This window comes from Balaenoptera borealis, assembly GCF_965194805.1.
Source record: "Balaenoptera borealis genome assembly, chromosome: 11".
Classification (NCBI taxonomy): domain Eukaryota; kingdom Metazoa; phylum Chordata; class Mammalia; order Artiodactyla; family Balaenopteridae; genus Balaenoptera; species Balaenoptera borealis.
Window position 1 is genome coordinate 31,146,998 of NC_138868.1, and position 22,001 is coordinate 31,168,998.

A 22,001-nucleotide genomic window follows, 5' to 3' on the forward strand; every position below is an offset into this window, starting at 1 on the left:
TTTAGGACAAGCGTAGAAATAAGAAATCTCCATTGAGTGGATGAGTCAGTTCTTTCTGCCTCTGTCTGTTTCACCATTTCACAACAGAAAGAACTCAGGAGGATCAGAGACATCCGGCTGAAAGTAATATTAATGTGCCTGGAAATCTACTAGCTGCTCTAACTGATCACATCATTTCCAGTATCATTCTGATCAAGTGAGTGATGTTAGGGTTCTAATGATCAGGGAGGCCAGTTACGCTTGCACTTGCCTTGTAGCATTGAGATAAAATTGAGTGATTGAGTGGAAGTCCAGATTTAGATCAGTAGTACTCTATAAATTCTCATTCAGCCTGTCACGTTCATAGGTATCCTGCACTTTATGGTATGAACACAACAGTGGAAAAGCCAGTTGACATAAAGGGAACCCAGATTTCACTTAACATTACAAAAGCAGAACTATTTTGCCACGTAATAAATGTCCCAATAAAACAAGTTGAACCAAGGAGGTTACTTAAGTTAACGTTAACCCTGCCGTTTCCGTGTCTTACGTAGACACCGCTTTTTAATTGAATGTTAACCGCCATTTGGTTTTATCACTTAGTCCAGTGCTTCTCAGCTTTAATAAGTACATGAGTCACCTTGAAGTTTATGAGTCTTGTTGAAATGCAGATTCTGACTGAGTGGATGCTGTGATGGTTTGGAGGAGGGGAAGCTGAGATGCTGCTTTTCTTATTAGCTCCCAGGTTTTGCCAATGCTACTGGTCCATGGATCCCACCTTGAGAAGCAAGGCTTCATTTAATTTCCGCCCATGGACATTTATCCCATACCTACATTTCCTAAAACTTATTTCAGGCCCCACAAGTTTCTCCTTCTGTTGTAGTATTCTTAGTAACAAATTGGAATTGCATTAGTACACTTAATTTATAGATGTAACACTCAAAAAATTATCTGAAGTTGGAGGTTTAGGTTGCATGAAATGAATTTTGTACTTAAATTTTTTCTATAAATTCAAAGTCCATATGTTTAAATGTAACTTAAATGCCTGTGTTACAATGATGTTTATATCTCCTTATTTACTATTTCCAGAGTCATTTTCCCTTTACAGGAAAATTTTCCCCATGATTTCACAGGACTTGTAGAGATCAACACCTAGCATTAAATGTGATGGATACTTGGTAATTTTTTCAGGCCCTTCCTTACACAGTGGGTCACTGAAACATCACAGAACCTGGTAGACAGTGACTTCTTAATTAATGTTACTGTCTACCCTGTGTGGAAATTTAATAAATAATACCTTGCTTTTTGGCAATTTAATAGTCAGAACATTGTTAAATATGAACTTTAGCTCATTATGACAAATTCCACCTGAAATTCTAAAGAAAACAGAATCCTAATTAAAGAGGTTAGGCTTTTTAATTGAATGTTAACTGCCATTTCGTTCTTGTAATCTAACAACTGGCAGTTGAAAACAATAATTTAAAAAGCATTTTTAGACAGTCTCCTTATCTGATGGGCAAGTGACCTGTGTATGCTTGAGACTTCTTTAGGAGGGACTAGAGATGTACATTGTTGGGGCAGTATTTCTCTGTGTAGAGGAGGCGGAGGAAGGGGGCAGAGCATGGATAAGACTGGGAGTTCTGGGTGCCTCTGGCTTTCTGGGATACTGCCTTGGTTCCGGTAGAACAGCAGGTTTCCTAGAGCAGTAATGATGGAAGCACTTGTAGACCTTTGCAGGGTGGCAGCTGTGCTTGGGGTTGGAATGCCAGGTGAAGTGTGTTCTTTGCCCAGGCCTGGTCCTTGTGCCAGGCATTTCCTATCGCTTATTCCAAAATTCATTCCATCATTATAGCTCACTTTAAGACTTACTGCTCTTACTTTAATTGCACCTCCCTAAATACTAGGCAAATATTACCAGTACAGAGGGGAACTGAGTCATTTAATGTGTGTGGGAACCTAGTTTGTGCAAGGTACTGTACAAATTGTGATAATTCAGAGAATGCCCAATCCCTCTCCTAATGGAGATTACGGTCTGGTTTTACTCCTGGATAAGGTAGGTCTCCAACCAATAGAAAAAATCCTTTTTCAGAAATGCGGTGGGGAATAGAAGGAGTGAATAGAGGGCCAGAGCTATAGGGCTTTCTATCAAAGATGTATGTAAATTTGTCTATCAAATTTATGATTCAGGGAAATACACCTTTTTTTCGTGGTACTTACATGTATGTGTCACTCCAGGTTTGAACTAAGAACCAGCAATTTCTCTGGCGTTCTTAGTGAGGCTAAGTAATGTCTCCAAGTGTCACGCAACACCGTGAGCGTACTCAGGGACCAGAGAGTAGTATGAAGGGCTGTGTTTTATAAGTGTAATCAGATACTCTTGGACATAAACTATGTTATGGTTAAAAACTACATTTTTAAAGGAACTTCCTTCAAAGCTCTGGAACATAGGCATTATCAGATATCATTTACTAAAATATTTATTAGTTTCAGTTGATTGGTCATTCAGGTAAGTAGGTGAGCATCTGTAATGATCATGAGCTTTTTTTCCCTCCGTTGTATTTGTGGATTCCAACTACCCATTATTTTCTTTGAGGGATGTGAGGTGTTTCTCTTTTAAGTCTTCTTGGCTAAACAATGTATACCTAATGGGAAAACAATACAAAAATAATGCAGAGGGATGGAAGAAACTAGTCCCTGTAGGTGAAGGCCTAGTTTTCCTTTGGAATCTGAGGTTCTGACCTTGTTCTTTCAGGGGAACCAGGGGAAGTGGATGAGTTGATTAAAAACTTTGGTCCTCTTTCCTCCTGTATGAAATGGGGATAATTATAGTTACCTGCACCTCTAGGGTCCTTTGAGTCTTAATTACTTAATATTTGCAAAGCGTTTGGAGATCTTTGAATTAAAAGTGCTGAGCAGTAGAATCCAAGTTCAGTGTAATCATAATTGGAATGAGAGTTTATATGCCCGCCTTCCCTCTACCTCCCTCCATTCTGTTCCTTTGGCCCAGACAGACATGGCTCATGGTTACCACCCAGCTCTGCACCCTTCTCTCTAAACCCTTTGCTTTTGGCAACCTAATTAAGCCTAAAAATACATACATACGCACCTACATACATACATAGAATAAGTTAAAAATTATGTCCAGGCCCCTTAACCCCAACTCCACACTTATGTAACTCCTTAATATTTACTTTCAAAGCTCAACAGCCGCTAAGAATAAAATCAGTTAATTGACTTGTCTCTTCCAATGTATCATTCTTTCAGGTTCTCCTACACATTGTGATAAACTGGGCTTCTTGAAGCATTCCTCCCACTCAGAAACTCTCCTTGATTCTTCCGTGCCTGTACAGCAGGGTCCAGATTCTTTAGCATCACCCTCAGAGCCTTTCAAAACCTAACAATCATTCACTCTTATTCCTCACTACTCTAGAACTCTTCTCTCCAGAAATGTACTCCGTGCCTTTAACCAAGCTGCCCTCCATCCACTGGGGTCTTTTCTGGATACATTAAAATCCTTTCTATCCTTTGCTATCTTCTTCACAAAGCATTCTTCTTTCTCTAAGTGGAAGTAGCCTCTTTCTCTTTATAGAATTGTACCTATACTTTTCTGGGTCATTTCTACCTTTATATTTTAGTTACTTTATGTATATGTCCTACCTCCCTCCTAGACTGTAAGGCTTGAAAACAGATCCATGTCTGATGAATGAACGAACAAAACTAAGCCTAGACTTGCAAGATTTCATTAAATTGGGCTCTTAATAGAGTTGCATCATGTATGTTAGGAATTAAATATTAATTGATAATTTTGCCAACATTACCATTATCCTTGTTGCTTATAGGACCGTCTAACATGAGCAACTATATCTTTAAACTGTGTTTCCTTTGACTACATGCTCATAGACAGAACCCAAAGGGACTGGGAACAAACAAAGCTTTGTATTTTTCCCCCTGTATGCCCAAATTATCCATATTATTGTTTGGTTCCCCTTCTGAGCTCTGGCCATGGAAACTTGGCTCTAACATGCCTAAATTTTTGCAAAGCTTTCTTTTAGAGGAGGACTGAATTGTCTGAAATTCCATCTGCTGGAGCAATCAAGCCATAAAGTTGAAGGGTCTTGAAGGTCGGAATATCATCTTAATGGTGCTGCCTTTAGAAAGTTGGGCTATAAGATACACGCAACTGCAGAAAACTGTGTCCATACTTTATAAACTGCTTCTTTGACCACCGTTCATAGCATCACTTCTCTCCTCCTTCTGGTTAAATATTTTAAATTAAAAAAATATATATTTAGAACATGTCCTGATGGTAAAAATGTGGACAGTGAGACAGGGAACCTTTTAGCTTTATGATGTCTGAACAGTAATTGTCTCATCTGTATAATGTGGATAATAATACCTGTCCTGTCTCCTTGTGGCAATCAAATTAGACGATGCTTGTGAATGTTCTGTAGTCTTTTAGACAAATGTAAGTTATTACTACAGCCTGCTGTCATGGATATTCATTTGGTTGAATGTTTAAGACTTGTGAGTCATGCTTAAAAGTAAACCTTATTTCTACTTCGTTGATTTTCTTTTTAGCTCTGTGCACTATATTTAATTTTTTGAGAATGGGGCTAAAAACAACCTTCCTAGCATTTTATACATGTGGTTGAGTTGATTGTTGCAAGGCTTGGAACAGAATTAACAGCAGTGAATTTTGTAATGTATAAATAGATATATAGACTAACAAGCTACTTAGCAATTTTGCATAGCCTCTTTATCTCTTGTGTGATACTCACCTGAAGAAATTGTCATATAAGAAAATTGTCATGGAAGTTCTTAACCTTTTATGATTTCCTAATACAGTATATAAAATTACTCATTGACGAGGTAAATAGGACAAAGAACATTAAAAGACTGAAAGTTCCAAATTTTGCTATAATTATTATTACTGCCCCCTTTCCAAGTCTTCTATTAAAAACAGAGCAACAAATGAAGTAGTAGGGGCAGTTAGTGTGTTGTAGTGTTACGTGCTTTTAAAAAATTATTACTCAAGGTAAGTTTTACCCTATTAGAGAAACTCAAGAGATTCCTCATGGCTGATAATTACCATCTATCAAATACTTTAGAGCTTATAATTTGGGTTTAGTACAGCCTGTACTTGACCTAATTTCAGTGAGTTCACTGGTGCCTGCCATATGGAAAGGCTTCCTGTGAAAACGATATCAGCACTGTTTTCTCATGGTTTAATAAACCCATCAGTAAGTTTTTTGTTTTTTTTTAAATTATTATTTATTTATTTATTTTTGGCTGTGTTGGGTCTTCGTTTCTGTGCGAGGGCTTTCTCTCGTTGCGGCAAGCGGGGGCCACTCTTCATCGCGGTGCGCGGGCCTCTCACTGCCGCGGCCTCTCTTGTTGCAGAGCACAGGCTCCAGACGCGCAGGCTCAGTAGTTGAGGCTCACGGGCCCAGTTGCTCCGCGGCATGTGGGATCTTCCCAGACCAGGGCTCGAACCCGTGTCCCCTGCATTAGCAGGCAGACTCTCAACCACTGCGCCACCAGGGAAGTTTTGAGTGAGTTTACCACTTCATTTTTCTGTGTTAAGCATTATGGGGGAATCACCCATGATCCAGAGAGCTTATCATCCAATTGAAGACTGACCATAATTAGCAAACACTGTTACCAATTAACCAGTGAGTAGGGAATGAAGTACTAAATGAGATGTCATGTGGAATTTTAGAGGCGAAGGAGGGCAGTGTGCGCTGGAGTAGTTTAGAGAAGGTGGCATGTGTGATTTGATGGTTGAACTGGGTCATGAAGGATAAGCAAGATTTAGTCAGATAGAGAAAAAAGAATTTTCCAGAAGAAAGGAACAAGTCACTTCCCGGCACTAATATATATGGGGCTCCAAGGACTCTGGCCTGATCAGAGGAGAGGTGATGGAGCACTGAGTTAACATGAGAAAGTTAGCTAAGTAAGGTGACGCCAGATTTTGAAGGGTGTTGAATACCGGGTAAAAGAGGTTAGATTTGATCTGGTGGAATAAAAAAGCATTGCAAGTCTTTGTATAGGAGCATAAGATGAGAGGTTAGTCAGGTCATCAGAGTTAAATGGAGCAGAAAGGATGTCATGTACATTGTGGGGGGGGGGGCGGGAGGTGGGCGGCGCTGGGGGCATTATAGTCAAAATGAGATGGCAAGGGCTGAGCCGAGACAGTGGCAGTAGAAGGGAGAAACAGGATGGACAGGAGAAGTATTTTAAAGGAGAAATGAGCAGGACTTCTTCACTGACTGGATTTAAAAGCTCTACAAGAAATATATTGGCAGAATTGATTCCAAGATTTCTATCCTGCAGCCTGGGTGGTCCAAAGTATCAAGAAACCATTGTCAGAAAAGTTAGGAAGTAACATTGTTCCAACAAAAAGTATTGGCCTTATAAGCCAGTAGGCAGTTAGCGCTGTAGAAAGTCACTCAGCTGGGTGGAGCCGCGGCTGGGGGTTGGGCTGTATCACCAGGTAGTTTAATTACTGAATGTCTGCAGATGTTCTGCTTTGAGGGATGCCCATGTTTGGGCTTCAGGATGAAAGCCAAGTAATATTTACTCAGATGCCATTTGTTCCTTTGAAAAATTGCTTGTGGAACTGGTGAGAAAATGATACTTAAAGTGCTAACTACTTTTATAACCAAAAAGTTATGAATAAAAAGATAAATGTGACAAGTGAAAAGCAGTAACTTTACAGGGTCAACTTCTTTAAGCCAAGTATAGAAAAAAGGATCATTAAAAGACTCATTACTATGATAGTGATAATAAAATAATTTTCCAACTCTGTAGTTTAAGATGCCTCAGTACCTTGGGCCATTTTAAGCAGTGAGTGTGGGCACTTAGTAAATACTTACTAAACTTTTTCATTAATTCTAAGATGCACATTTTCTTATTCATTTTTTTAACATCTCTGAAATTGGGTTGTGTCTTACAGTTGATGTCATTTTATTGTCGTTGGCTATGTAGCAGTTGCAACATAGTTGTCATTGCCTTAACCAATTTATTTTGCTTAATTTTCTTTTTTACATATGCACAGAAGTTATCTATGACAAAATATGTCCAAATAAGTCTAAAAGAACTCTTTTCCGTTCTAAGTGATAAAGAAAGCAATAGTTTAACGGGCTGCGTTTTTTATATCCTAGTGGTATCTAAAATGGTGTACTTTAGAAGGATAGTATCTTAGATTTCATGAAATATGGTATTAAAAGATAGCTAATCACAGCAAATGTCTACCAGTGTGATAGAGGGAAGGAGTAAAATATGCTAAATTTGCCTTTTTCATCAGCCTGCATTTGAGGTGCCCCTTGGGTTGTTTTAATTTGGTCTGGGAACACTAGGAGAAAGGATTTTCATTCAGTGGTGTAAATACAGCTGCCAGGAATAGAAATCTCCTTGGAGGATCCATTTCTTTGATGGTGTGGAATCCAGAACCTTCACAGAAGTTCAGGTATTAGCAGACTGGATATCTGTGTTTTATTCAAACCAGTGTTTCCTCCTGATCTGGGACTGTGTACTCCAGGCAGTTCTGAGCACGCTTGCTCCTCATGCAGAAGCAAGAGTGAATCTGCAAGGAAGTTGGTTGGTGTTTGGGGACGGTAATGAAGTCTTGTAGTAGTAGAAAATGTGATCTCTGATAAAAGTGGAGGACGGAAACATTGGGTTCTCGCTCCCAGAGTTTCAGCTCTTTCTGCAGTATGACCTACCGACTGGAGGTAGGTTACCCTCCTGGCAAGTGACACTTCATGGCACTTGGAAAAGCAGTCCCCTTTCCTACCGATTGGCACAGCGTAACAGCTGTGGCACGTGCGTGTCATTTTGTAAGTCCTTGCTCCAGAACTCAGAAGTAGGAATAGAGTTAGAGTGTTGGGCTCGGGCGGGGGAATGAATGCTTCTCATTGCTACTCAGGGACGCGATGCCTCAGGTAAGTGATCCTGAAGTCCTTCACCATCCGACGGGAACCTTGTGTCTGTAGGTATGTTTTCACCTCGCTCTTCACTCATTCTAATTGGCTTCCCAGAGCATGCTTGTAGATGGAGAGCCAAATTTAGAGTATAGCTACTCTCTGGCAAACAGGAAAAGATTAATTTTGTAGTGTGCTGTTAAGGGACTTCCCAGAAAACTTCAAAAGCCCAGAAAGAAGCGCCAGCTCAGCTGCCTGTACCAAAATGTGCACAATGCCACCCGGCTTTTTAAAGGTACGATCGACTCAGAGCTCGCGCACACACATGCACATAGGTCACATTCCAATGAAAAGAGAGGCTGAGCTCTCTTAGATGGGTCTCCACAAGAGCCAGAAAAGCCAAGGGGTGAGGGGCTTAGGGAGTTAGTGGAGATACACGTGGATGCACATGTGGCAGGCACTTGAAATTGCCTTCGAGCTTTTTGATGTCACCTTCTTCGGTTCTCTCTTAAGCAGACACGTTGCTTTCATGATATCAGCCCCAGGCAGAGACACGTCATTAAAATCAACGTGTAGAAAATGATTTCTGTTTGGGAACGAGCAAAACTTATTTTCGTTGAGACCACCCAAGGTGTAGTAGAAAAACATTGAAGCTGGACTTGGGAGCCCTGAGTTCTAATAGAAACTTTCTTCATGACGGGAGGCAAGTCCTCCACGACCACTGGTTTTCTTATCGGTAGAACTGGATGATCTGATGAAATGATCTTTCTCCTTTGTTTTTCTTTGTGAGTTTGTTTGTTTTTGGCGGCACTGCATGGCTTGCCGGATCTCAGTTCCCCGACCAGGGATCAAACCCAGGCCAGAGCAGTGAAAGTGCTGAATCCTAACCGCTAGACCACCAAGGAATTCCCTCCTTTCTTCTAATGGATTATCTCCATGGGAGGAAAGAGAGTCAATGGGGAGGCTCCTTGTAGCTCCCTGACTTGTTTTGTTGTTCATGCCTGGATAGCCCCTAGCTAGAAAGGCCCCCCTCAGACCCCACAAGCCACTACTGGTCCTGTCACATGTTCCTGCCATAGGGCCACGTTGCTGACTTGAGGGAAAAAAAGATTACTATTACCCTCGCAGTTGTTGCTTGGTAACATTTCTGCTGTTGTGTTTCCTGTGACAGCCTGAGCAGAGATCATTAAAAATTAAACTTACAAAGCTGCTCAAGTGGGAGGAAAGAGGCAAACTCGAAGCCACAGTTTTTTTTCACTTGCTCAGGAGCCATCTAATCTCGGGTTTACATGCTAAACCTTGGGGCCAAGGCTGCACGGCTCTGGTTTATATTAAAGCCCATCGAGCACACTACTGACATTAACCTGTGTCTGGTACAGCTGGAGTTTATCACCAATACAGCAGAAACCTTGACCCTGCAGAATGGCCTGGAATTACAATCAGATGGCTGCTTTGTATCCCAGCAAAAGAAAGCCCTAAACAGTCTTGTGTCCTGTTTCTGCTTTCTCCCTACAGTTCCACCAGGTGAGAAGAGTGATGACCATCCTTTTCCTTACTATGGTTATTTCATACTTCAGTTGCATGAAGGCTGCCCCCATGAAAGAAGCCAACGTCCGAGGACAAGGCAGCTTGGCCTACCCAGGTATGCGGACCCATGGGACTCTGGAGAGCGTGAATGGGCCCAAGGCGGGTTCAAGAGGCCTGACGTCGTCGTTGGCTGACACTGTTGAACACGTGATCGAAGAGCTCTTGGACGAGGACCAGAAAGTTCGACCCAGTGAGGAAAACAGTAAGGATGCGGACATGTACACGTCCCGGGTGATGCTCAGCAGTCAAGTGCCTTTGGAACCGCCTCTCCTCTTCCTGCTCGAGGAATACAAAAATTACCTGGATGCTGCAAACATGTCCATGAGGGTCCGGCGCCACTCGGACCCCGCCCGCCGCGGGGAGCTGAGCGTGTGCGACAGCATCAGCGAGTGGGTGACGGCGGCGGATAAAAAGACTGCAGTGGACATGTCAGGCGGGACAGTCACGGTCCTCGAAAAAGTCCCCGTCTCGAAAGGCCAACTGAAGCAGTACTTCTACGAGACCAAGTGCAATCCCATGGGTTACACAAAGGAGGGCTGCAGGGGCATAGACAAGAGGCATTGGAACTCCCAGTGCCGAACTACCCAGTCGTACGTTCGGGCCCTCACCATGGATAGCAAAAAGCGCATTGGCTGGCGGTTCATACGGATAGACACTTCCTGTGTATGTACATTGACCATTAAGAGGGGAAGATAGTGGCTTTATGTTGTATAGATTATATTGAGACAAAAATGATCTATTTGTATATATACATAACAGGGTAAATTATTCAGTTAAGAAAAAAATAATTTTATGAACTGCATGTATAAATGAAGTTTATACAGTACAGTGGTTCTACGATCTATTTATTGGACATTTCCATGACCAGAAGGGAAACAGTCATTTTTTGCGCACAACTTTAAAAAGTCTGCATTACATTCCTCGATAATGTTGTGGTTTGTTGCCGTTGCCAAGAATTGAAAAACGTTAAAAAAAAAAAAGTTTAAAAAATACTACTAATAAATTGCATGCTGCTTTAATTGTGAATTGATAACAAACTGTCCTCTTTCAGAAAACAAACAAAAAAAAGAAAGAAAGAAAAAAAAAAAAGCCTAACAAAAATTTGAACCAAAACATTCCGTTTACATTTTAGACAGTAAGTATCTTCGTTCTTGTTAGTACTCTGTTTTACTGCTTTTAACTTCTGAGAGCATTGGAATTAAAACAATGTCAAGGTGCTGTTGTCATCGCTTTACTGGCTTAGGGGATGGGGGATGGGAGGGGTATATTTTTGTTTGTTTTGTGTTTTTGTTTTGTTTTGTTTTGTTTTGTTTTTTTAGTTCCCACAGGGTGTAGGAATGGGGAAAGAATTCCTTCCATCTAGAGTCTGGTTGATAAAAGATTCGTTTGTATGTTGCAGAGATGTCGGCAGTATCAATCAGATGACTGGAAAGTGAATAAAAATTAAGGCAAACGAATGATGTGCTCACTCCACTTCCCATGACGCACCTCTTAGGCGCTTGCTCACCCTCTGGGCCTTGGTCGGGGGAAGATTCTTTGGTCGGAAAGATCTCCATTTACTCTGAGCACATTCTTTCCCCCCCACCCCCTCTGGTCCCCTCCTTGTTTTGTTTTCTCTAAGGGAGAAAAATCAGTTGCGCGCTCTGAAATATTTTACAACTGCTGCAAATGAGTAGACATGTTTTGTCACATTGTGGCACTCATATAAGCATGGAGAACAGTGATTTCTTTCTTTCTTTCTTTCTTTTTTTTTTTTTTGATGAGAGAAAAACAAAAAATAATTCAAAAAATTAAAATTCTTTTAGATGAGGGGTAAACATTTGGGTCAATCATTGTAAGGCTTAAAAAAAAAATCATGGTAAGGCATATAACTGTCTTGCAAGCAAAAGGTAGAGTTCTGTACAGACCCAGAAACACCTAGATCAGAGCAGGAGTCCACACTGCCAGTGAAATGAGACTGAACAGCCATCTGGAGGCCGTGTGGAGCTGACCTATCATTTCCAGGTGGTGCAGGAGGAATTTCTGAGTGGCCATGCTGAGGTCTAGGTGGGATGGGAAGGGTACTTGAGACATTCCAGAAGGGAGGCGTCTGAAGGACCCTTCAGGGGTGGCTCTGGAATGACACGTGTCAAGTTGCTTGGACCTCGCGCTTTAAGTGCCTACATTATCTAACCGTGCTAAGAGGTTCTCGCTGGAGGACCGCGCTCAAGCCGAATTACACCCTCCACCTCTGAGCAATTTTGCATAAAGCTGGATTAGCGTGGAACATTTTTGGAACTACACGGTGGCATTGTGATCATGAAATGGATTCGATGAGATGGGAGATGTTTGCTACATGAGCACTTATTGCTTTGAAATTACACTTGAGGAAACCAGGGTTTTGTCTTTTGAGAACTTTTGGTAAAGGGGAAGGGAACAGGAAAAGGCTCCAAAACTCAGGTTGGATGACCATGGCTACCAATAAGAAATCTTGTCCAGAGACAAGACTTTGGGATGGTGTCTGCCCATCCAGGACACCAAAGGCTTGAAGGCGCCTTGCTCGGTGGAAGAGGCCAGGACAGAGCTGACAAAGTTTTGCTCCCCGGTAAAGGCTGCAGCCACCTCCTGACCATCCTGTCTGTTCATGGAGAGGGTCCCTGCCTTACCTCTGCCATCTTGGGTTAGGAGAAGTCGAGTTGGGAGCCTGAAATAGTGGTCCTGGGTAAAATGGATCCCAGTGGAAATTAGTGCTAAGGCCCATGTAGCCCATCGTGTAAACCTGAAAATGTCCTGGACCGGGTCCTTGAGTATCAGAAAGCCTCAAGAAATGTGCTGCATCTTAGTAGGGTGAGGGATAAGCAAAAGAGGCTGTCCGCCATGACCCAGGGAATGAAGATACCATCAGCAAATAATGTCTACTTGTTCAGTCTTTCATTTAGAACGAGGCTATCTTTTACGGTACCATCCTGAATACCTGTCTTTAAAAGAAGGAATAACTTATGTAGTATAGGTTTGTTTTGTGCTGTTTGAAACTACTATCTTTGTAATTATCTTTCACATGTAATGAATACTCGGAATATCTGCTGTCTGATAAGTTTTCACAGCCTCCTTTCGAGGGACAAAATTCTAAAAAAAACAAAAACGTCCCCATCACAGTCTCAGAGTGTACTGCAAAGGCCGGATCTCTTAAGTGGCCGAGTAGGAGGCGTTCAGCAATCGTGTGGTCAGTGGCAGTCTCTTCTTCAGTAAGCTACATCACAGTCACATGCTTGGTGGTTTACGTTGACTTCAGGTTGATTTTGTTAAAATCTTTCTCTGTTGCTGTTCATTTTTGTTCCGTTTTGTTTGGTTTTGTTTTTTTAAAGTCTTGCTGTGGTCTCTTTGTGGCAGAAGTGTTTCATGCATGGCAGCAGGTCTGTTGCTTTTTTATGGTGATTCCCATTGACAATGTAAATGTCTGTGGCCTTGTTCTCTCTACGGTAAAGATATTATTCACCATGTAAAACAAACAAACAAAAAATATTTATTGTATTTTAGTATATTTATATAATTATGTTCTTGAAAAAATTGGCATTAAAACTTAATCGCATCAGAAGCCTATTGTAAATACAAGTTCTATTTAAGTGTACTAATTAACATATAATATATGTTTTAAATATAGAATTTTTAATGTTTTTAAATATATTTTCAAAGTACATAAAATCTGGGGGTTCTGGGTTTTTTTCTCTTCACTGTAAAACAAACATGACAACGTGTTTTATTATAAATACGTGTGTTCCTTGCTTTAAGACCAACCTGACTGGTTTTAGCAATTGCACAGCCCTCCAGAGAGGATGCTTATTTCAGAGCATGGGAGACCAATCCTGCAGTCTGAGCTTTCAAGAAGCTCTAGGATTGGGCCTGTCTTCCACAGTGGAAAACGGGAGTGTCATTTTCTAGGACACTTGCAAGTTTTCCCCTTTGAAGTGATATACTTTCATCAAATACCAAGCCATGTATCCTAGCAACATCAGGATCCATGAATTAGGGTTGGCTGGCTCTATTTGATTATAAAATAACTGTTAAAAAAAAAATCAAAGTAGGTTTACTTAGGGATAATGAGGATAAATTGGCCCAAATTTAGAAAGTCAATGACTGAAAAAAACATAGAAATTCAATATTTAGAGGCAGGTCATGTACCCTCCGTTTGGAAATGGTGCCATTTGCATTATGTGCTCGTATCCGTTGCACTGATTTAATTTTTGTACGTGGAACACGCAGATTTTATAGCACAGTACCCACGATCTAACAGATTGCTAGGATTTCTAAAAAGATTTGCCTCTTTCATGGCTGCCAAGCTGCTGGGTAATTTAGTTAAAGTGTTTGAAGTTATCGCTAAATCTTAGGGAAATAAATGGAAGGATTTTAAATGAGAGAAAGGGCCATTAAGGAAAAAAAGCATCTGTTCCTACTCATTAGACTCCCCATTTGAACACTGACAACCCATCCCAGAACGTGGTGAACTATATCTGTGCAATGTATCATTTCTATTTCAAACATACACACACATGGTTTCCTCTTGTATTGTCTTATAAATAAGGATCAAGAAAGTCATAACAAACATAGATTTGTGGGTATGGAAGGGAGGGCAGATCGAATGAGAGGAATTCCTCCATCCTAATCTGTCCAGTGAGTTTGCAAAGTACTCTAAACCCTAGGAGAAGTCCCGACGGCCAGCGAAGACAATGAGCCCAGCAATGAATTAGAACTTTAGGAAACTTCAGGCTTAACCAATCTTCACAGTCGAGGAAGACGAAAAGGTTTTTGAATCTTGAGTAAAAAGAAGTGAGAATTCAATGTGACATTCAAACTCCTTAAAGTTAAAGGAGTTTGGTAAACATGACGGGAAGTTTTCATCAGAAGAGGTCTGAGAAACAAGCAAACAAAAGATGGAGACATCTAAATTAACCAACTTGAACTTAACAGGAGTAGTCAATTTGTACTCTAGTCATTGGGTAAGCAGTTAAACCTCTTTCATTATGAAGATGCCTGGAAATAACCCAGATCATTGCTATTGTTTTTCACCTTATTGATAAGCCTCTGTGGTCATTAGCAGTGGCTACGAAGTCTTTTTATTAGCTATACTAATTCTGTGACTACTGTCACAGTTCTGAGTGAGAATCTGAACTAATTCGTAGAATGGATCGGTGTTAAATAGTCCCTGATTCATTTAAGAGGTTACTAGACTCTGGATAAAATGTCAGACACCTTATGAACTGCAACAGAAGCCTTCATGCCTGGCCTCCGCTCAGCCAGCATCCCAGCAGCATTAGGGCTTCGGCCTAATTAAAACATACATGTCTCCTCCATGTTCTCACATTAAGCCTGTTCTATAAGACAGTTAAAGTGGAAGTGGCTGCATGTTTTGGTAAGCCATTGTTAAGTAAAGGATGTTGATAATTGGGATAAGAAACAATTTATCTACATAATGTAGGTAGATAAATTATTTAGCTTGGAAAGAGTGACCCACAGATTTGATCCAACCTTAAAATGTTGAACAGCAAAATTAGTGATGGAATCTGGGCTTTTTTTTTCTTTTTTTAGCTGCGGGTTGTTTTAACTTGTTGTAAAGGTTGGGTGGTTGGTTTGGGGGGAGAAATTAATTGGGAATCTGCCTGTTGTTGGTTACAATAAGCTGACTGGTGGTTGGTGCTGTGAACTCCCCACCTAAGAGCCAAACTCAGTGGCTAGAGCAGGTGCAGCCACTCCAAACCAGCCAGGCTTTATGTCCATTCCAGCTAATAAATACCCGGCCCACACCTCTATCCCCTATTCCTTTAATTCTAGCCACCCTTTACTTCTTTGTAGGAAAAAAAAAGGCAACCTCCTTGCATTTTGATATGTGAGTAGATGCAGTAAATTGCCTGAAGAATATATTTATATAGTAGAAAAATATTGTGGCCTTACCCATGATATTCCTCATTAAGAAAAAGAGCCATTTATGTCACACTCTACAGGATTTCCATAGGCCTTTACCTCAATCCCTTGAATTAGTTGCTAGGCACAAAATACTAGATCAGGAGCTCCCCGACCTGACATTTGCTTTTCTGAAAAACAACAACCCTGTATGCTTGGTGATGTCAGTAGCATGGACTCGTAAAAGCTAGTCTTCTAATTCATTAAATCTTATCCCAGCCCTAACACACATGCAAAATAAACAAATAGGACCTGTGCATTCATCGTATATTTAAGTGCGAGCTGCTGATTTTTTTATATGTGGCAAAACAAAAGTACTTTTCCTTTGCAAAAATAAGCCCTTCTGCCCTAAAATACCCAACACAGAACACTGTAGTTAATGACAGGGTATTAATAATCATAAGCCTGTAAGTGACAAGAAAAAGTGTTGGTTGAAAGACTGAGCTTGGGGTGTATGTTCTGCATTTAGAAATCATCACAAGGATGCTTCTGCAGCACTACACTTTGGTACTATATGCTGTTCAAATGGTTTCTTAGAAACCAGGAGCTGGTCTGCGTAGAATGGCTGAACCCAGGGGAAATATTTTCGTCTAGCTTAAGTGCTCACATTTTGGAAAAATCCATATCAAGTACTGAGGTACACATTCAAATTAATTTAGTCTACATTCTCCATTGAGCCTTAACATTAAAAAATAATCATAATAGTTTCCAAACTCGAATTTGGTGCATATCAAGGGGGGAAGAGGAAAAAGACACAAAACAAAATAGAAACGCTCCAAACATCAGAGACCTTCTCCAAAAGGTACCAATAGCGTTTACTTGGAGATTGTACTACCTGTACACACCTCTGATTGGACTAAGCAGCGGTCCTCAAGGTGTGCTCTCCAGTCAGCAGCAACAGCGTCTCCAGGAACTTGTTAGAAATGTACATTCTCAGGCCCCACCCTAGACCTACCGAATCAGATGCTCTGGGGGAGGGGCCCGCAATCAGTGTTTTTAACAAGCCCTCCAGGTGATCCTCATGAATCCCTGGACTAAGGGGAGTAGACAGCCTGCCACATATTCTTCTAGACAATAGGAAAACAGCACAGCCCAAGAAATTGGATCTGTGAGTTCCAATCCCAGCCATGCCACCACCTCTTTCCAGGACCCTGAAAACATCATTCAAACCATCCAGATTTTCATTTCCTAAAAAAACACAAGAGCAATGGGTGCTCCCAGGTGGAGCAATGCTCAGTGATGGGAGACTGCAATGATTTAAAAAGCAAGCACGAAAATGTGTGCTGGGAAAGCTCGCTGCAGTTGATAGTCAATATGTTTTTTCTTTTTTTTTTTTTCAAAGCTATAGCAGTAGTGGATTCAGGACCCAGAGCATGTAGTTGTTTGTAACACATTTGGAATGACTGCGAGAGATGAGAAGCAACATGCAGCAAGTTAATAAGAAAAAGATTATTCCATCTGGGGAGCTGGTTTCTGCATCTGCCAACATGGCCCCCTCTTTGTGAAACAGAGCTATATTAGTCACAAATTAAATAAGCTTCCTGAATTAATCAGCTATTAACGTCCAGCTGAGGAGTCCTGGGTTCACCCCTCCAGAAAGACCAGATTACAAATGCAAAGGGCTTCTCCAGCCTTGGTGGCAAACCTTTTCCTGATCACAGGAACTGTTTCTGGAAAGGAGGACGGGAGAATAATCTATTTGCACCTCCACCCCATCTGTGTGAGTGTGTGTGTATCTGTGTGTGCATATTCCTGCACATTTTAGACACTGCAAACTGCATTTGAAGATTCTCTGTTTAGGAGCTGGGGTGGAGGGTGTCCAAATATGTTACCCATCTATTGGACAACATGGAAACCTGAATTCTGACAAGCCTACCTTAGGAACCAGGAGTCCTGGTAGTTCAGTCTTTAACTAGGATGGCCAAAGCCATTTCTGGTCTCTGGACCTCCAAGCCCTCATCTATTGTAGGAAAAGACTGAACTGGATGGTCTTGGAGGTATATTCCAGCCCTAAGAGTCTATCATCCCATTCTTCCTACTTCATCATTTGTGGTAAAAGAGGTTAAAGAGGTTTCTGAAGCTCTTAAAGGTTGGGGAACATTGTGAGAGTTCACTGTCCCTCTCCTGGGTCCCTCCACCCTTACTGCTTGGCACTTATCACAAGATTGAAATCAGGAGGTACTTGTGTCAGAATGGGAGTTGAGGAAGGGGGGAAATGCCCCAAGGAAGCTTTTCACTTCATATATAAAATGAAAATGTTACCAAGTGTTTGACAATCAGGCAGAAAATGCCTTGGAAGAGGAGCGCAAATATTCTTCAAGGTGCAAACATTTTCTGCCTGGCTCTATACTTGCTTTCAAAGCCAGACAATGATATTTGCCTATGTTTTATGTCACTTCATGACAGAAATGGTGCCCGACAAAGAGAGATCTGGTATGTTTTGCTGAGGTGAGGTCAGGAAACCCTGGATCAAACTGCAGGATTTGCGTCCTGTAAAGTCACTGTTTATAGAACCCTCCAAAACAGAAGGGACTTGCCTCTCAGTTCCTTTCGGTTTATAGCTTCACCAGGGTCATGCAGCTCTCAACCTGCTTCTCTGCTACCCCCAGCACTCTAGGTATAGACTCTTTTTGGAGACAATGGCCTTGAAGACAACGGTGTCACATGATGAATCATGGCAACACCACACCCAATAGACTTCTTCACAGCAAACCTTCAGGGAAGGTCATTCTGAGTAGAACTTTGGCTAGCTTAGGAGACAAACCTCGCTGGTTAGGCAGAGTCTAGAATTCCTCGTTCCAGCTACCAAACTTTGGCTTATTCCTGGACCAGAATCCTTTGGGCCTGAATCTCTGAAAACCTATATTTTCCTTCTAGTGCCATCTATGTCTGCTCCCCGTTCATGCTGATCTTCCCTTCCTGGTGACCTCAGGACTCTATTTATTCTGGGATCCAACTTCTCACCCCTCAGAGCACAGGACCATAGATTTTGGAGCCTGAGGGTTGGGGGTCTGAATTTCAGCTCTGACACTAGAGCTGTGTGTCTGTGGGCAAGTTACTTAACTTCTCTGTGCTCCAATTTCCTCACTTGTAAAGGACAGGTAAAAATACTACCACTTACCTCCTAGGATTTTGTGAAAAGCAAATGGGTCAATACACATAAAGCACTTAGAAAAATGATGGTCCCATGGAAAAGTGTCAAACTCTTACTCTGTTGACTGCGGATGAGCTGGGCTCACCTAGAGCAGATATCAGAGACTGTTCTCTAATATTCTCTGACTCCTAGAGAGGATCCTATTTCATCTGTGTTTCATTAAGCATCCAAGACCACTTGTCTTTTCTGGAAGACTCAGGGAGTCAACTCTTGTGTATCCCCTAGCAATATACTCCTTGGCACTTAAACTCTGGCCAATACACACACTTAGGCAAATGGAGAAGGAGATACACTACAATCAAAGGCATCTTTCTAGATTGTACAATCCAAATGAAGCCCATTATCCTTTAAGTGTCCATCCCAGCTGAATGGAAAAGACTGAAGCCAGGGTGAAATGGATGAACTCACAGAGTCAGAAAGAAAAACAAGGCGCCACAGGCATACTTCTAAAAATAGCTGTGGCCCGTCAGGAAGATCCCACCTCACCTGATGGCTGAGCTCCATGCCATGCCGCCCTTCACACAGTAAGAACGACTAGTGCCTACTGTGAGCAGGCGGTGCTCGAGGCACACCGTGCAGACGTGCTCACTTAATTCTCACAAGAGTCCATCGACTAGGTAGTAGGATTAGGACTCCCATTTTAGAGATGAGGACACTAGGGCACAGAGAGTTCAATTAAGTTGCCAAAGATCACTAGTGAGTAGCAGAGCGGGACCTGGAGTCCAGGCAGCCTGGATCTGGGGCCCCTCTGTTAACCCCTGCAAAATAGAAACAGTGTAAGGGCATTGGGAAAATATGGAAACAAAAAAATGGAGAGAGCTACGTATCTACGAAGAGTTGGGCCTCCATCAAGAAGGTAGAGCGCTAGTGGTGCTTATAGTTTTTAGCTTTCGAGAGAACACTGGCTTGCTCTTTTAAGGGTTAACGTGCCAAGAGGCTCATATTGTGTGCAGGCCCTTCCAAAAGTGGACGCAACTCTGCTCTGTGCTGGGCAATCTGAGGGCAGGGGTTCTAGAGCTTTGTGTCAGCTGTCTCCAATACCTGGAAATGAGGCAGCTGTCACCCAGTCTACCTCGTAGCAGCTCAGAAGGGCTCCCTGTGAGCAGCCAGGATTGGGTAGACAGGCAGAGTGTTCTGGAACCACTTGCTAAACTCAGGAATGCCCAATCCTCCCTAGGTCAAAAACGTACCAAGTTGTTTTGTGTTTGGGCTTCGTGGAGGAGAGAAAGTGCAGTGGTCCTGGCCCTGCTGGGTTGGCATCAGGAGCAGAGCAGCACGTGTGCCATCTCTCCCCTACTCTTCCATGTAGGGCAGACATTGCTAACAAGTCCTAGCTGAGCTTAGTTGCAGTCTCAGAATCGTCTTTAAGGCTGTGCTCTGTGTAGTAACTGCCAGTGGAATAGAACTGACCCAGGAGATGAACTCAGTTTGCTGTCCTGATTCCCCCAGTTTCTCAAGAACAGATCCTATAGGTGATGGGATCGATCTGGCAGCAAAGTCAAGGTGCTGAAGACTGGATGTGCCCATCAGGTTGGAGCAGAATTTGGGTGAGAAAGGGCAAAGCACGTTCTACAGACATGTGAACATGAGAGTGAATTCCATGGGCTTCAGACAAATGATCCACTGTGAGAAGCCCAGTAAGGAATGATTACCCTAGGAACTGATTGAACATGGGGAAGAGTTTGACATAGGCAATAATATTACATCCCTATTTTGTACCAGATGCCATGCTAGATCCTTTGCATGCTATTTAAAATACACGTCAACTGTGTGCTACATATAACTTTAGAGACAAGGAAACTGACAACAGACAGCCTAAATAACTTGCCCCAAGGTCACACAGTTAATAAATGATAAAGTCAGATTTGAAGCCACATCTATAAAATCTCAAGACCCCCAATTGTTTTTAAATCAGCATTGTTTCATTTCCTTTCACTGTTCGTATGTTACCTACAATTCTTCATAAGTTTGCTGTTGCCTCTGTTAATAATCTCTTGGCATGCTCGCTATAACCCTGGCATTTTTCTCCCCCCACCCCAGCTTCATTAAGATATAATTGACATATAACGTTGTGTAAGTTTAAGTACAATGTGTTGCTTTGATACACATATATTGCAAAATGATTACCACCATAATGTTAACTAACACCTGCATCACATCACATAATTACTGTTCTTTTTTGTGGTGAGACCATTAAAGATCTATTCTCTTAGTAACTTTCAAGTGTACAATACAGTATTGTTAACTATAAGCACCATGCTGTACATTAGAGTGCCCAGAACATATTCGTCTTATAGCTGAAGTTTGTATCCTTTGACCAAAATCTCCCCATTTGCCCCACCCCCAGCCCCTGATAGCCATCATTCTAGTCTCTATTTCTATAAGTTCACTTTTTTTATTTTTATTTTTTTATTGAAGTATAGTTGATTTACAATGTTGTGCTAATTTCTGCTATACAGCAAAGTGATTCAGTTATATATAGAGATATATATATATATTCTTTTTAATATTCTTTTCTATTATGGTTTATCATAGGATATTGAATATAGTTCCCTGTGCTAGACAGTAGGACCCTGTTGTTTATCCATTCTATATATAATAGTTTACATCTGCTAACCCCAACCTCCCACTCCATCCCTCCCCCAACCCCCTCCCCCTTGGCAACCAGAAGTCTGTTCTCCATGTCCGAAACAGAGTCGGTTTCTGTTTCCTAGATAGGTTCATTTGTGTCATATTTTGGATTCCACATATAAGAGATATCATATGGTATTTGTCTTTCTCTTTCTGACTTACTTCACTTAGTATGATAATCTCTACTTGCCTCCATGTTGCTGCAAATGGCATTATTTCATTCTCTTTTATGGCTAAGTAGTATTCCATTGTATATATGTACCACATCTTCTTTATCCATTCATCTGTCGATGGACATTTAGGTTGCTTCCATGTCCTGGCTATTGTAAACAGTGCTGCTGTGAACATAGGGGTACATGTATCTTTTTGAATTATAATTTCATCTGGATATATGCCCAGGAGTGGGATTGCTGGATCATATGGTAATTCTATTTTTAGTTTTCTGAGGAACCTCCATACTGTTTCCATAGTGGCTGCATGAACTTACATTCCCACCAATGGTGTGGGAGGGTTCTCTTTTCTCCACACCCTCTCCAGCATTTGTTATTTGTAGACCGTTTAATGAAGGCCATTCTGACTGCTGTGAGGTGGTACCTCATTGTAGTTTTAATTTGCATTTCTCTAATAATTAGAGCTGTTGAGCAACTTTTCATGTGCCTGTTGGCCATCCGTATGTCTTCTTTGGAGAAATGTCTCTTTAGGTCTTCTGCCCATTTTTCGATTGGGTTGTTTGTTTGTTTTTTTGTTGTTGAGTTGTACGAGCTGTTTGTATATTTTGGAAATTAAGCCCTTGT

The 22,001-nt window shown here is 41.5% G+C and overlaps 1 protein-coding gene across 6 annotated transcripts in view; it reads left to right on the plus strand.

The window, feature by feature from the left end:
• BDNF (brain derived neurotrophic factor) overlaps positions 1 to 20,263 on the plus strand; it is a 66,365-nt gene extending 46,102 nt beyond the window's left edge. For all 6 annotated transcript variants that reach the window (XM_082342519.1, XM_082342517.1, XM_082342521.1 and 3 more), the window contains one exon: positions 9,417 to 20,263. In XM_082342519.1, coding sequence (XP_082198645.1) covers positions 9,438 to 10,184 — 747 coding nt within the window. In that variant the 5' untranslated portion in view covers positions 9,417 to 9,437 and the 3' untranslated portion in view covers positions 10,185 to 20,263. The remainder of the gene's footprint in view (positions 1 to 9,416) is intronic.
• The last annotated feature ends 1,738 nt before the right edge of the window (positions 20,264 to 22,001 follow it).